We start from the raw sequence: 16,267 nt of genomic DNA, 5'->3' as shown, positions 1-16,267 counted from the left end.
TTTATGAATGTCTTACTTAAACAGCAATGTCTAAGTACAATACACATCAGACAAAACATTTATAGGTATAAGACTTTTGAGGCTGATGTAATTCACAATGTAGTCCATATAGTTAAAAAGTACAAATATATAATATAAAGGAAAAAGAAAAACCAAGAAGGCTCATCTGACAGATTTCCTTCGGTATCATAACAATGCATGTTGCATGGAAGAAATTTGAATAACAAAGTAGGCTAGATAAAGTAGGTCAGCATCTTGGGAGCAGTCTAATGTGCATTATGGAGTCAAGCTTTTCATATCGTTACCATGTAATGCTCCAAATACAAGCATACATCCAGCATAGTGATTATAAAACAAACTCAGGCATCTTCGAGTGATTTCATCAGATCATTTAAAGTGACACAGTTATCTAAAACAAATGGATTAATATAGAGAATTTTAAATAAAGGCATCCAAAGCATTGCATTGTATTTCAGCTCATTGTCACACTTTAAGCCCTGCATTGTGACACAGCAGTGTGAAAACAGTGGGATGCTGTTTAATAGCAATAGCAACAACTGCCCGAATAATACCATGAATGAATGAATGACTGAATTGCTCTGAGAAAAAGTGAGAAGAACAATCAACTCCCAAATGGCCACATTTGGTTAGAAAGACTAATGCTTTTAAATCTTAACCTGTGTGAATGTTTAGAGTTATATTGTAGAAAGACGGGTTACTACAGGGGATTAAATAACACACTCCTTCCACTATGAAAATGCTAAGAAAATGGCTACAGATTTAATTATGCTTGCAGGATAAATAACATTTCACAAAGGTTCTCACAGTTACGATATATTGATTTATCGCAGCAATTTAATCAAATAATCCCGGAACTTTCCCCACAAAAAGCTGCATCTTGTCATGCCGTGTTGAAATGTTGATTTACGATAGTTTTGAATTATTTTTAAATATATGAACTATAAGATTTATTGCAAATTACAGCAAGTTTTTTTAAAGACTTCTCATATACCACTATAATAATACATTTAATTACTGCAATTATTATAGTTGTTGTTTTGACAGCAGGCAGAGATTATTGTCATTGCAGTATTGAATAGACAACACCAACATTAATATTATCAACAGAATTCATATTACATCAACAATCCCATTTGATAGATAGATAGATAGATAGATAGATAGATAGATAGATAGATAGATAGATAGATAGATAGATAGAATTCTATCATATTGCATTGCACCCTACTCTGCTGTGTTGTGCTGTATAAAAATCAAATGTATTGTATTTGAATTGTTTAGAATCACATTGCATTATAACGTGTCATATCAAACTTTGCACTGTTGTGTAAAGTACCGCATTCTATTGTATTGTAATATATTACACTGTACTGTATTGTACATCGGCTGTATTGCATCATATGGCAGTGTATTTTATTGTAACTTATTGGATCACACTGCATCATTTTGCACTGTATTGGACTGTATAGTGTTGTACCATACCGCACTGTATATTACTGTATTGTATTGCATCATATAACACTCTACTGTATTGCAGCACACTATACTGCACTGTATTATAGTGTAGTTTACTGTATTACACTGTGTTTTATTTGTATTGAATTATATTGTATTTATCCTGGACCTGAACTGTGAGACATTACACCAAATCCAGTTTCTTTTTACACCCTGTACTTGGCAAATCTGATTTTTCCTCGCAGTTGGTGTTAGTGAACACCTTAAAGATTTTGGAAATGTGTTTGGAATATATTTAAATTTATGGAAACAAAACTTAGACAATGTGAAACTTTAAAAAAGTTATTTCACAGTACATCTGAATTTATTTGTCCTTCTGCATGAAGTCACACTGCCATGTTTAAACAGCTGTACATTTCATCTACCTCCAGCAATCTTTAAAACAGTGGCACTCAGTAAAATCGTCCACAGGTACGCATGAATTGTCAACACTACACATTTTAGACCAATGTGTAAAAAAAACGAATCTGTTGACACGCAAGAAGACTATCTACTATTTGACTTTAAGTCTTAAAGAAAAACCGATTTCATTCATACACCACCAAGAGTGAGCTTTATAGAAGTTAAATCCCACATGTCACACCAAATGTAGTGTGCCTAAAAAGGGTGGAAAGGGTGAGTGGGAATTCAGTGCTTATGTCACATGACTCTCTCTAGTCAAACAGCTGTTTCCTAATAATCTTTAAAGCAAATCAATCAAGCAAGCAAGCAATCAATAACACATTTCAAATTAGTTTAGGAAATGGTGTAAACAGAAAAAAAACAGTGATATCACAAATCTCTACACTATCCCATTGATAACGTGGCATACATTTCTTTATTCTGAACTTTCCACACAAAAAGCTGCATCTCGTCATACCGTGTTGAAATGTTGGTTTACGATAGTTTAGAATTTATTTTGAAAATATATGAACTATGTTATATTGCAAATTACAGCAAGTTTTTTGTTAAAGACTTCTCATATACCACTATAATAATACATTAGGCAGAGATTATTGTCATTGCAGTATTGAATAGACAACACCAACATTAATGTTATTAAAAGAATTCCAATGAACAGTAAACAGAAAAAAAAAACAATAAACAGAAAAAAACAAAGTGATTTCACAAATCTCTACACTATCCCAATGATAACGTGGCATACATTTCTTTATTTTCCCTCCAACTATTTTTTTTTAGTCTTGAAGAAAGGCCTATTTCATTCCTACACCATTAAGAGTGAGCTTTATAGAAGTTAAATTATTTATGTCACACCAAATGTAGTGTGCCTACAAAGGGTGGAAAGAGGGATTGGGAATTCAGTGCGTCCTCTCAAATGTAAACCAATAAGACGCTCTTTGCTATTGATTCGAATTAGATTTTTTTTTTTAATTAATGACGTCATAGATTCTGAATCTATCCCAACGATAACTAAGCACGCATTTCTTTTTCCGTGATGAGGATACAATTCAAAGAAAGGAAATAAAACACATGGGAGGGAGGTAGGGGTGGGTTATGTAGAGGCCTGCATACATTATTCCAGGCAAAAAAAAAATCTATCAAAAAAAAAAATGTTCAGCCTAATTCATGAATCTATTGGATCTGATACAACAACCAATGTAGAAAAAGAAAAAAAAGAAAAGAAAGCACGTTGGTATATTACCTCTCGCTTGCAGGCCAGCTCGGTAAGCCTGATTCATCTGTCCATTCCATTCTGAGCAAACCGCAGCCCTGAGTGTTATTTTTCCCCTACATGTTTATTCCTGTCTTTCAGATGCACGAAACAAAAAACCCCGATACGCTCTTTTATTCCTCTGAAATGCCGCAACGTTCACAAAGCTCCATCACTGCATTGTGTCTGAGAGAGAGAGAGAGAGAGAGAGAGAGGGGAACGTGAGGATGCTGAGCTGTGCACCGTTATCTCGCGCGACCCTCCTCGCAGCTCGCGTTCTCTCTCGCGCGGTTTACAGAATGAGTGCAATATACAGATGTAAACACCGATCATAATGCATGACATTCTAATATTATAATATGAGTGAATAACACTGATTATCTGTACCTGTTTTTAAATGGGATATATTAGGCAGCAACTGAACATTTTGCCCTCAAAGCAGAGGTGTTTGAAGCAGGAAAAATGAGATATACGTATCTCAGAATGAGAGGAAAGTACACTTCAAGGCTCTTCTCTGTTCTGGCACCGAGGTGGTGGAATGAACTTCCCCTAGATGTCCATACATCAGAGTCCCTGACTTTCTTAAAGTGACGATTGAAGACCTACCTCTTCCTGAAACACTTAAATTAGCACTTTCCAAGTTTGCCTTGTAGAATTCAAGAGTTATATTTATAATAAGTGTGTAATCTGGCGTACCAGTGTAGATTTATTCATTGCTAGAGACTCGAAGCGCTTTTGTACGTCGCTCTGGATAAGGGCGTCTGCTAAATGCCGCAAATGTAAATGTAAATGTAAAATGATCAGACGTAAGGATTTAAGTTTGACAAGGGATAAATTGTGACAGCAAAACGACTGGGACAGGGCATCTCCAAAAATGCAGCTCCTGTGGATTGTTCCCGGTCTGCAGTAATCAGTACCTATCAAATCTATCAAAAAAGGTCCAAAGCAGGAACAATGGTGAACTGGGCACAGGGTCCTCTCGCAAACTGCTGAAGGAACTTCAACTTCTTTTGTTGAGTTGTCTAGATGTGTAAAGTTAATAGCGACTTATTTAAGAGTGAAGTCAAGAAGCTTTTATTGTCATTTCAACCATATAATGCTGACGCAGTACACCGTGAAATGGACAAAGTTTTTTCAGAACCCTGGTGCTACATAAAACAACATAGAGCTACATCACACAACATAGAGCTACATAATAGGTCACAGAGCTAAGGACTAAAATAAGTTGTCCTAGCCACATAAAGTGCATTGTGTGCAACCCTAGTGCAAACAGTGCAAGACAAAAGTCAATACAGGACAGTGTGGACATATACACAAAACACATAATAGTGCTGACCAGTAAACCCACTGTATAATGGCATACTGCACAAAATATGCAAAAGAGAACTATAAACAAGAATGTAGTTGTAAACATAAGCACAATGTTGTGCAAAACAGCAAGAGCAGCAATCAACCGGTGTGCAAAACAGCATGTAAACAGTATAATATGATACTGAAGACATGTAGGATTGAAATGAGTATTCAGTGTGTGGTTGAGTTCAGGTTGCAACAGTTCAGTAACACACATTTGAGTGTGTGTGTGTGTGAGTTTGGTACAGTTCAGCTCTGTATGTTGAGGAGCCTGATGGCTTGAGGGAAAAAAAGGTTGCACAGTGTTTATGTGAGGCCTGAATGCTTTGAAACCTCTTACCTGATGGTAGGAGAATAAAAGGTGTGTGTGAGGGATGTGTGGGTTCGCCCACAATGCCGTTGGCTTTGCGGATGCAGCGTGTGCTGTAAATGTCAATGATAAAGAGGAGAGACTCACTGTTTGCTGCAACTCTTCTTGTTTGTTCCTCCATGTCTTTTTGTTTTCATGCTCATTTTGGTACCCCTGTTTTCGACGTTTCGAGTTTTGCTTTTTGTTTGTTTCTTTATTTTGTGTTTTTTTTGTATATGTGCACTTTATTAAATATTTTTGCACTTAAATCCACTTCCTTCATATTATATGACAACACCCAAAACAATAACTACCCAGGACAGTAAATACACTGTAAACTATTTAGTAGCCCAGCAGCAACATGGCACTACAACAATCTTGCACTGTCGTGGAAAACACTGTAAAATGTAACAGGGAAGTTTGGTTGCTACAAACTACAATTTAAAAATACAGAATACAAACAATCATTTCACCAGTACATCTTTAAATATAATGCTATACTGTTAATGTGTACAATGCATAATAACCATATCATAGCTAATACAAATATGTGTTGACTTTAGATTGTATAGAAAATATGTAGAGGGAAAAAGAGTAAAACAGTATTGTACAAAGTCTTAGGCATGCTCTGTATTTATTTTGGTACAGATTTTGTACAGAGATCTTTACTTTATAAATTCTGCATTAGCGAATCAGTACAAAAGTATTTCCAAGCACAAAGAAATAGCAAAATGTGGCAGCACTGAAAGCAATGTATCAAAGAATAAATTACTTTTCAGACACAAATAAACCCCATAATAAAGGATGCTGGTTTTTGCTTTAAAAAGTTAATTGTCACAGTCAATGTCTGTAGAAGAACCTGCAGCGGGTCCTTCAAGATGCTCAAGGAAAACATATCAACTTATTTCCTTAAAAATTGGGACAAAATGTCACTCAGACTACTATTTTTTAAAAGAAAGCAAAGGGAGATATTCACTTTGTGTAGTTTCCATTCAGTTTTTTTTTAAATTATTATCTATGCTTTACAGCATTTTCTCACATGTGCTTTTGCACAGTATGGTACATATGTACAGTAGTAACATAAGAGGCCGAAACAAAGCTCATGTGTTTTTATGAAATGCAACACGGGGTCCAGCACGTGGAGGACGTGTTTCGCTCCCATCTGAAATGACCCAGATGGCTGGATTATGGTTGCTGCTCTCCATGACCACTTTGATCTGCTCAGCTCTTGCCAGCTCCTCCAGCTCAGGGCTTGTTTCTGGGCACCAGTCTGCCATGAACTTATCCCTTGCCTCCAAAAAGTTGATCCTTACCTCCTCCGGCTGCTCGCCAAACAGCCAATCTGTTAAAAGAGACAGGTGGCTGATTACTACCAAGATGTTTGGAGGTTAATATTGAACTTCTGAGGGATAATGTGGAACAAAAACAGCTTTTATTATGACCATAATAGTACATAATGAGAAACTACAATGATTAGCAATAAATAGTGAAAATGCTTGTGATATACATTTGGTTTTCAGTAAATGCTTTAGGCTTGCAGTGGATTTGGAGCCTATACTGGGTTAGCCAGATAGCTAAGAATTCTACAGATGTTGTAGTAAGTCCCAGTGCAAACCAGTCATACTTTAAATAAACCAAAAACTATAAAGAATAGCTGCCTTTCTGTGCACTTGTGAATGATTGCTAACGACCAAATAAAACAAATGCAACAGATAACTGAATATAAAGTCTGACAATACTATCAGAAATCCTGTCAGATTAAGAAGCTAGCTAACAGGTAATCTTATCCTTGTAAATTAGCTAATATTAACAACAGGGAAAATAATTAATATTTACAATTATAATTTCAAATAGAGGAAAAGAAGAAGTCCAAAGAGGAGGTTTATGGATGTGGTGAGGGAAGACATGCAAGTGGTTGCTTTGAAAGAGACTTCAGATTAAAACAATTGTAGATACAAATAGTAAATACACTATGCATTCTTTTGAGAACGTGAGCCAGAATTAGCGATGGACCAGGGTCTTGCGGAAAACAACCATAAACAGTTAAACTCAAGAACCATGAGGATGGATATGGACTGTAATTAATATATTTTCTTTTACAATGGCTTAGGTCCACAATTGTCACAAACAGTTTAGCATTCGAGTGCCCATCAGTGTGAACAGTTGATTACCTCAACAATGATGGAACTATAATGAATGCATTTCTGCATTGGGGCAATGCACTATAAAAATACTACTATAATAAAATCAATAGGTTTCAGTTTCATTTGAGGGTGAGTGAACGCATAGACTATCTTGTTCGGTGCATTTACAGTGTTAATATTGTAGGATGTGTTTTACATATTTAGACACATAATTAAAAAACAAATCCTGATTAGGCCACACACATTTGGGTTTAAAAACAGATATAGATACAAACATTTTAAGCACTAATTAGATACAGTTACAGATAGTGACATTGTGAAACACTGATAGTGAAGTCTTACCTAAAGAAACCTATTTTTCTATTTTGGCACAATAAACTTAATAATCACCAATATACTTCCATATAATGTTAACATTAATGGTGGTATTTATTATTTTTTTTATTTCTTTATGGCACCATCAGAAATAGTTTAAAAACCTTTAGGTTAAATTATTTAGGAAACCTAAAATGGTTTGCCTATGGCATAGGGTTCAATAACCATAATTTTCTTTTAGGAATATATAAATGCACAATATACACAACTTTAAGTACAAATTAAATAAAAATAAATAAACAGAACTCTGATGTTACCTGCTAAATCATGGAGTAGGTCTTTGATAAGGTGGCCGATGATGGCGTAGAGGGTCATGACTATGACAATGGAGGCCAGGACCATATAAAACACATGAATAGGCATATGGATGGCATCTCGAGCTGGTGGGACATAGTTCTTAAAAAACACCTCATCCTCGCTTGGAGGCTTGAGATCTGAAAGTTCAAGGGGACCCGCCATGGTGTTGAACGAGGATTTCTTCACAGCTTTCTACCAATATATGAACAGGATATTTTAGTTATATTTTACAATTAGGCTGGAAAGGGTATTAGAAAACTATTAATGAAAGTGAGCATTCAGAAATTAAAATTCTATTCCCATTACCAAAAACAGACCATCTGGACCTATAGTACATACCTCATATGAAATTAAATCCACTTACAATGACATCCTTCAGGTACATTAATAGCACAAGAGCCTTTCATTCCTCTTCATTCTTTTTCTTTGTTTTTTCCTTAAATTATTATGTAAATAAATAATGCTGTGATATGGTACAGTATGGCGCTTATACAGAACTGCTAGTGTACTTCACCATGTACACTACTGAAACTTGCTAAGACTCTCAAGGTCAAAGGTATTATCCTTTATCAGATATGGATTAGCACATTAGACTCAATGCCTAGCCAACAGAACCGTTAAACTAAGCATGCCACTGATATTCTAGCATTGATATTAGATCTTGGTGCGCCAACAGCTAGAATTAATCAGTATAAAAATGTATTAAATAGTTTATTTTGTGTCATTAAATGTCCATTCATAAAAAATACTAATAAACCAGGGATAAAACTAAAGCTTTTTGTCAACATATTTGAGCAGGGGGGGGCAATATAACAAACTTAAGAAAATATATATTTTCCAGTCTTTCATATATTTTAGCAAGAAGACTAGCATTAGCTAGCAAGATAATGTCTGACAATCCTTTAGCAAATCCTGCCAGATTAACCAGCTTGCTGGCTAAAATTAGCAGAGCAAATGATAAATACATAACAATATGACTTCAGAATTGTATTATTGCTCTGTCAGGTTAGCTTATCCCTGTAAACTAACTAATATTAACTACAGGGGAAATAATTTACCATTATGATTACGTTTATTAAAATTTATATAAAATGTACTATTCAGATTCAGAAGTTACAGCCATTTACTATGACTTTATATCTTTTTATTAATCCGTAAATTAGATAGTAGCAATTCAATCCAAAAAAAAAACAAATCCTTTCAGGTTAGATAATGTTAGCAATCTGGCTACCACTAGCATTACTGGCATTTGTTACTGGTATATTTCTCTAAAATAATCACTACTGTATTAGAAATTTAAGATAAATGAAAATCTTAGCAGATTGCTCAAATGTTGTAGCAGACTGAAGTAGCAATAAAAATGATTGTTAAAATAAGATATACATTTCTCCAGGGTTACCTCTAAGCTAGCTAGTATGAGCCATCCAATATAAAATATAAATTCTGTCAGATATTAATAAAGTCAGATATTATCCAGCTAGGACTACTGATAATGATTATAATCGTTAAGATTTGACATTTTATCACTCTGCATTAACTACCCTCATTATAGATTCTAGTATAATGTTTAGCAAGGAACATTTATGAAAATGACAAATCTAAAAAGAAATTCTCCCATTTTAGCTAATATAATTTATATCCAGCTTACACTGGCAAAAAAGTTATAAAAATGTATTAATATTATCTAAAAGTAATTTTATATTTTTAGAATCGAAGATAATGAACTGCTACAAATGGGACAAATCCAAAAACTCTCCAGCGAGCATTGGAGGTGAAGGCTATGTTACTTATCCCTCACTTATAATTTCAGAGACCTGAATGAAGATTAAGACCAGAGGCATATAAAAATCACCCATATACAGATCTACTCAATATCACATTCAAACAGTAACTCAAATACATTATTATACATTCTGGAGATAATTCAGAAAATATCAGGAAGCAAGGTAACAATACAGACTGTAACCATTTGCAATATCTTGCATGTTGCACATTTGATCGGATGACGAAACTTAATTTTCATAGACAAGCTTTAATTACCAGTGGCCATCTCTCCTGACCCTGGCTGTAAATCTCTAAGCTGCATCAGGCTGTTCAAGTCATTAGAAGTGGATAAAGAGGTAATTCAGACACAACATGATGAGTCAGAGTATATGTTTACTAAGGAACATAATCTAGTATGTGGTACATAGTCAACCATTTTCACACAGACGTGAAGGTTAATTACATAAATCTTAATGCTCTATGGAGTGCAACAAATTATAGCAGTTTCGAGAATGAGCGTTTTACAGAACAGTACAGAACAGTTTAGAACTGAGTATTGCAGATTTAAATCCATTGTAATATAAATCATTTACAGTGAGTTACTTGTACTATAGCTCAAAGTTATGAATATCTGCACTGGACAATAGAAAACATTTGATATTTTTTAAGCATATTTTACTTTCTGAAGCCATAATTAGAGCTGTATTTCACTTTCTACACGTCTGAAAAATGTTTTTACCAAGAAATGGCACTTATTGCAACATTCAGATGTTTCATATATAAAATGGTTGTGGAAAAAAGAAAGAATCAGCTTGTATTTCATTTATTATTAACCCATAGTAATGTAAATACTGGTACTGCAATTGATAATCCATAACAAAAACAAGATTTATTTGGAAAAATTCAGAATGGCTGCCATGTTGGTTTTGTAGATGTGGAACCTCCGTGTAAGCCTATAATCCAGTTTATATTTCTTCACTCATCCGCCTGCCTTCTTTCCATCGTCTGTGTTATCTTCATCTTTATTTGGTCATCCACCAATTTAGGTACAAAGGCTCATTCTAGATAGCAATCAAACAAATAAAAGAAATAAATAAACAATTTCAATGATCATAAGAAGGTCTCCAAACTTAAAAACACATGATACACATATATACACAGTGTTACAAAAGAACTGAGACCTCAAGGAGACATGAGAAAAATTCACAAAAGCTATCAATTCATGACAACATGAGTGATGAAGACATCTAGCACTGAGCCTTTCAGGACTTTAGGCCAGTACCAGCATAATTCTTAACCAGCATATATAGAACAAGCTAAAGAAAGGGTCAGCTATTGAATTAAGTGCAAGAGAGATAATGCTCATGCCTGAGATGTTCTTTATCAGCTCCTCTTCTGGACAAGGTACGAGAGCCATTGCTTAATGCTTACAGTCTTTTATGGCCTGGGTGTAAATGGGACTCATTAGCCATGTCAATCAGACTGAAAAAATCTTTTATTTTAGTATCTAACAAGACATAAAAAAAAACTTTTTTAATATCAATTATATTTCCTTAATAGTACTTTTTTTTATACAGGAAGGTTAGATGTTTTAGATGCTCTTATCACAATTATGAAGCATTAAAATCTCAAACTAAGTTCTGGATAAAAACAAGGATAAGAATAAATAATAAAAACAATATACTACATATACCCATATACATCCCATTAACAATGCCTTTTGTTATTTAAGATATTATTATGGCTGTGGACCAGGATACCAATTTCAGAGAAATCAACTGAAAATTGACTGAAATAAAAAAAATAATAAATAAAAAAAACCTCTTTTGATCAGAGGAAAAAAATCTTTTAGGTTATCAAAAGATATATTCAGGGTATGTTTTTTTTGTCTCAAAAAGCCATTAAGAAATACATATTCTAACAAACTACAACAAAGTATGCATTCTTACCTTGATACAATCCTTGAAGCACATTTCGAATTATGTTAAAGCTTTAGAGAGCTCTGTAAAGTGATCTAACCCATCTGATCTAAAGCCTGATTGTAGGCTGCTATTGTGAAGCAACCTTGTTTTCAGTCATCCACTCTCATTATCTCGCTTATGATATACGTCCACTCGATCACGATTAATACGATGTTAAACACCAAGACCCCGATCATGGCTGGATGCAACATGTCTGCTAAAAATGGAATCAACAGGAAAGATTTCAACAGATCCTCATGAGCAGTGGCTGATAAATCAGTTTGGACTCTCTGTTCTATCAGGTGATAATCTTGGCTTGGCTTTAGGAAAGAGTTCAACGTCATAAGCTGCTAGAAATATAATCTGTTTCATAAGGGATTGCTTATTAATCTTTTCTACACCTTTAAAGGCATTTCTGAACACTTAACCCCCAACATCCACTTAACCTCTAAGTACCAACATCCCTTAAGACTGGTATCATGGATTCTTTGAATATTATTTTACAGCACTCCTGAATTCTTGAATCTGATTGTTGATTATTTATTTTTTTATTCTAGCAGCTCTGACACTTGTGCCAGCTGTAAATCAAGTCACAGGTTAATATACAGTGGTATATTAACGTGTGCCTTCGAATACATTATTATTTCCATGGTACAAACTCATTCATACAGATTTGTATGTTGATGAATCTAAGATAAGTCTCTATAAACAAAAACAAAAAAAAAGCTTATAAATGATATTGACATCTTCAAGGCAGAGGTCTAAGGGAACAAAAGGAATGGCATTTTCTTTATCATATTAAGAACATGTTTCATGGATGTACAATATTGCTATACAACAACTATAAACTGATTAAAAAAATATTTAAATATTAAAGGAATTAAACACTTCAGAGGTCTTGATTGAGAAAAATATTAAGTATGGTAACATTTAGCAGTTTGCTCCATACTTCCACCCATCATAGATTCTTTTTTTTAAGAGAATTTTGACTATGCTGTTGCTATAATAAATAATAAGCATCAGATTGAAAAAAAAAAAAAAAAGGCGCTTAAAAAATGGAAGCGTGAAATATAGATACGATAAGAGTCTTAAGATCATAAGATGGGATTGCTGAAATGGAACAAAGAAGTTCAAAGCATTTTTGTATGTTGCAGGGCATGTGGAGACCTTCACATGAGTGTTTACTGTCTGCCCCCAATCTGCTTTAATGCTTACTTATGTCTCAAATTTATCCTCCAGTCACAACAGTAAGAAATCACAAACGATCGACACCAAACATGTAAACTGTACAAAACAGTAGAATTAGACAGTTTGCTATTTTAAGTACATTTGTTTATTCCAGACAACAAAATATAAATAACAACAACATAGCCATAATTCTAATCCGGACTCTGATTCAGAGCCACTATTAATATAAACCCATACGCAGCACTGCCACAACACTGTATTACGATTTCTGACACTCCAGTGAAATGCTCTTAATTGGTCACCTCTCATACTGACCTACAAAAACAAATATATTAGTTAATATGCTGTAGATTATGTTCCAGGTTCCTATTACCATAAAGGTCTTTTTGTCCCTTCAATTAAATATTATGTAAAACACCACAATACAGTAAATCTGTGAGAAGTTCATTGTTTGGTATTTTTCATTAACATTTCTATTAATGTTTCTTGTGCACAAATTTAAACCTGGCAAGAAAACTGATGGATTAAAATCAATATTGAAATTGCTGTAGATGGTCTTTACAAATCTGCTGCAGGAAGAAATATTTACAGGACAACAAATGTAAAGTCTGAAGAATGAAAACGTTTGAGAAAAACAAACACAAACACACACATATATATATATATATATATATATATATATATATATATACATATACACATATACACATATATGTATGACAGTGTATGGACAAAAGTACTGGACTTTTCCAGCCATATGTGGTTCTTCCCCAAACTGATCCCAGAAAGTTGGAGGCACACAGTTGTATAGGATGTCACTGGATGCATCAATCTTCATTTCAACTCGGAGACCCCAACCTGTTTTAGCATGACAATGCCCCTGTGCACAAATCCAGCTCTTTGAAAATATGGTTTGGAGTGAAAGCTCTTGAGTTGCCTGCTATGGAGCTCAGATTTCAACCCTACTGAACACCCTTTTCTGATGAATTGGAACGCTGGCCTCCTCATCCTAGATCAATACCTGACTTTACTACTGCCTTTGTGGCTGAATGAGCACAAATAAAGCACACTGCAAAATCTAAATGTGGTGGTCAAAATATGAATCTTATAGTCAGATGTGCACAAATGTTTATCCATATCGTGTATTTATGATAAATCATTTTGGATAAGGGCATTTGCTAAATGCTGCAAATCACCATTGTTTACGATACAGCAAATTCAGCCCTTGTTTAGTCCTGCTGCTCTTGCTGGTTCCGCTGATGCTCCTGCTGTAAAAAATATTGGCAGTAGAGTTCTCGCACTTCCTCTCCGGCGGGATCGTCATCAAAGACAGGCACCGTGTGAGTGGGCATGGGACTCTCCTCCCGCCTCGCTGCCTCCAGCCACTCCTCCGCCAACTCGTCACCGTGCACCTCGCACATGTTATGCAACACGCAGCATGCCAAGATCATGGCCGGCACCCCGTCTACGTGGCAATCGTTCCTCTTTAGAAGGCACTGCCAGCGTGCTCTGAGCCTTAGGAACGCCTCGTCTACGATGGCACGCGCTCTCTCCACGCGCCGGTTGAATGCTCGCTGCGCAGTATTTAGATTGTCTGACTTCCCGTAGGCTTTCAGTAACCAGGTCTGAAGAGGATACCCAGCATCCCCCAGGACTACAGACCCCAGCTGCCTGCCCATGAAGTGTCGGGGTAAAGACTGGGGCAAAAGCCTTCCCTCACACCCCAGAGTCCAAAGAGAGGAGTTTTGCAGAATGGATGCCGGTTCTAAACCACCTGGGAAGCCCGTACACACATCCCAGAACTGCCCGACACCATTAACTGCACCTTGGGTAATGACTGAATGCCAGCCTCGACTGTTCCAGTAGCTATCAGCGTCAGTGGCTGGCGCAATGATGGGTACGTGGAGGCTCCCGACAGCGCCCACGCAGTGCGGAAAGCCCCAACGAGTGCTAAACAGGCGTGCGGCGTCTTCCAGCTCCTGTTCACTTGGCTCACGGAGGTAGAGCGGCCGCAGAGTGGCTCCGATTGCATGGCACACCTCACGGACACACTTGCACACTGTCGAGCGCCCGACTCCGAACAGCTCCCCAATAGTACGGTACTCGATGTTCGAGGCCAGACGCCACAAAACCAAGGCTACCCTCTTCTCAAGGGGCAGAGCAGGACGCAGACAAGTGTCCTGCCGTGCCAGCCAGGGCTTCAGCTTGTTGCAAAGGTGAAAGAAGGTCTCCTTGCTCATGCGGAAGCGCTCCAGCCAATCGGAGGGCTGGAACTCTGTTAGGACCACTCGCTCCCACCAATCAGTGCTTGGCGTTTTGGACCAGGCACGGGTTCGAGCTACAGTGATGGGCCGTGTGCTCTGAGCGATCAGCATCTGGAAATACAGGAAGCAGACATTAATGATAACATTCTTAGCTCAGTACGGGTGCAACATTACAGACATAATGACATCCTACCATAAGCATCCTCCTCTGTCTCTGTAGGAAATACTGCCGGTGTCTGACCCGTCGCTGAACCTCACGCCGTCTCTGTGTCTCTGCACTGTTCCTGTCCCTGCGCCGTTTCATCAGCAGGAAGCTCAACGTGAACAGGACAGACTTCAGCGCCTCCCCGTTCTCCATTTTATTTTGAAATTATCTTACCAAAATCAGTCAAAAACCAACATTTTATTATAATATTAGATTAAAAAACGCGTCGTTATCCATCTATAATCCACAGTTTCTGGCTAGGATCTTCTTCTACTATAAACAGCGCAAACAGTTCGGTCCTGTACTACAGCGCCGCCTACTGGGCACATTTAGTATAGACTGCAGAGTGCAAAAGTATGTACACCCCAGTTTAAAATCTGATCAATAAATTAATTCTTCTTCAAATCAAATCAAATCAAATTGTATTTGTCACATACACATACATACAGAGTACGACATGCAGTGAAATGCTTTTTACGACGGTCCAGCATGAGGGAATAGGAAAAATAAACCAAGAAAAAAAGAAGGCATAAAGATAAAAAGTATAAACTATATATATATATATATATATATATATATATATATATATATATATATATATATATATATATAGGAAAAATTCTTAGAGATAAAGATAAACATTCATCTTTGTACACTTCTCAAATTCCTCAATATAAAAAATGTGTATTATATATAAGATTTTTTTTCTAACCAAATCTTGCTTCATAAAAAGGACGAAAAATGACGTATAAACAAGCTGACAAACAAATAAAAATGCGTTATTGAATAAATAAACACACGTCGGTCAATAAAAAAGGTATAATTAAATGAATGCATTTGATTTCCTTTAGTATTTACTTTATATAAGCTATTTCATTATTTATATACTTATTTATTTACACGGTCATTTATTTATTAGGTTTCGGTATTTCCGTGTGTATTCATCCACCCATTCATTCTTTCATTTATTTGTTTGTTTAGTTTATTGAATTCTGCATTTGATTAAATGCTTTTCCTCTCTACATACATGGTCTATTACTATGTTCTTGACTAACACAAAATAAGTGTTTGTCACCTGGATGCCTCTGTAGATCCTTTATCCAGTTTACTGATGTTGCCTTGGATTTCAGTAAATCTCTGTCATGTTTTGATTCCCATCTTTGGTCATATGTTTGTATCTGTG

The 16,267-nt window shown here is 35.9% G+C and overlaps 3 protein-coding genes and 1 long non-coding RNA gene across 5 annotated transcripts in view; all 4 read right to left on the bottom strand.

Annotated features, from left to right (window-relative positions):
• LOC124402791 (myomegalin-like) overlaps positions 1–3,366 on the bottom strand; it is a 61,788-nt gene extending 58,422 nt beyond the window's left edge. Inside the window, exon 1 of the mRNA XM_046876040.1 lies at positions 3,179–3,366. Within this exon, the coding sequence (XP_046731996.1) occupies positions 3,179–3,228 (50 nt within the window). The 5' untranslated portion in view covers positions 3,229–3,366. The remainder of the gene's footprint in view (positions 1–3,178) is intronic.
• A 2,137-nt stretch (positions 3,367–5,503) lies between these two features.
• On the bottom strand, positions 5,504–8,244 carry LOC124403268. Of its 2 annotated transcripts, none has more exons than XM_046876933.1 (3): positions 8,067–8,244; positions 7,663–7,894; positions 5,504–6,228 (listed from the first exon to the last, which is right to left on the bottom strand). In XM_046876933.1, exons 1-3 carry the CDS (start codon positions 8,085–8,087, stop codon positions 5,987–5,989), a joined length of 495 nt encoding a protein of 164 aa, XP_046732889.1. In that variant the 5' UTR covers positions 8,088–8,244; the 3' UTR covers positions 5,504–5,986. The 2 variants fall into 2 exon arrangements, with proteins under 2 accessions (XP_046732889.1, XP_046732890.1); XM_046876934.1 differs by having other exon boundaries at positions 8,042–8,241.
• A 1,595-nt stretch (positions 8,245–9,839) lies between these two features.
• LOC124403238 lies at positions 9,840–11,815 on the bottom strand. Its single transcript, XR_006928864.1, has 2 exons — positions 11,416–11,815; positions 9,840–10,527 (listed from the first exon to the last, which is right to left on the bottom strand). It is a non-coding gene; the product is annotated as an uncharacterized LOC124403238 (long non-coding RNA).
• Positions 11,816–13,608: 1,793 nt separating this feature from the next.
• Positions 13,609–15,390, bottom strand: LOC124403120 (protein ALP1-like). The gene is made up of 2 exons (XM_046876720.1): positions 15,073–15,390; positions 13,609–14,990 (listed from the first exon to the last, which is right to left on the bottom strand). Exons 1-2 carry the CDS (start codon positions 15,235–15,237, stop codon positions 13,845–13,847), a joined length of 1,311 nt encoding a protein of 436 aa, XP_046732676.1. The 5' UTR covers positions 15,238–15,390; the 3' UTR covers positions 13,609–13,844.
• Positions 15,391–16,267: the final 877 nt, after the last annotated feature.

The sequence above is a fragment of the Silurus meridionalis genome, chromosome 20, assembly GCF_014805685.1.
Source record: "Silurus meridionalis isolate SWU-2019-XX chromosome 20, ASM1480568v1, whole genome shotgun sequence".
Classification (NCBI taxonomy): domain Eukaryota; kingdom Metazoa; phylum Chordata; class Actinopteri; order Siluriformes; family Siluridae; genus Silurus; species Silurus meridionalis.
This window is presented reverse-complemented; position numbering and strand designations above follow the sequence as displayed.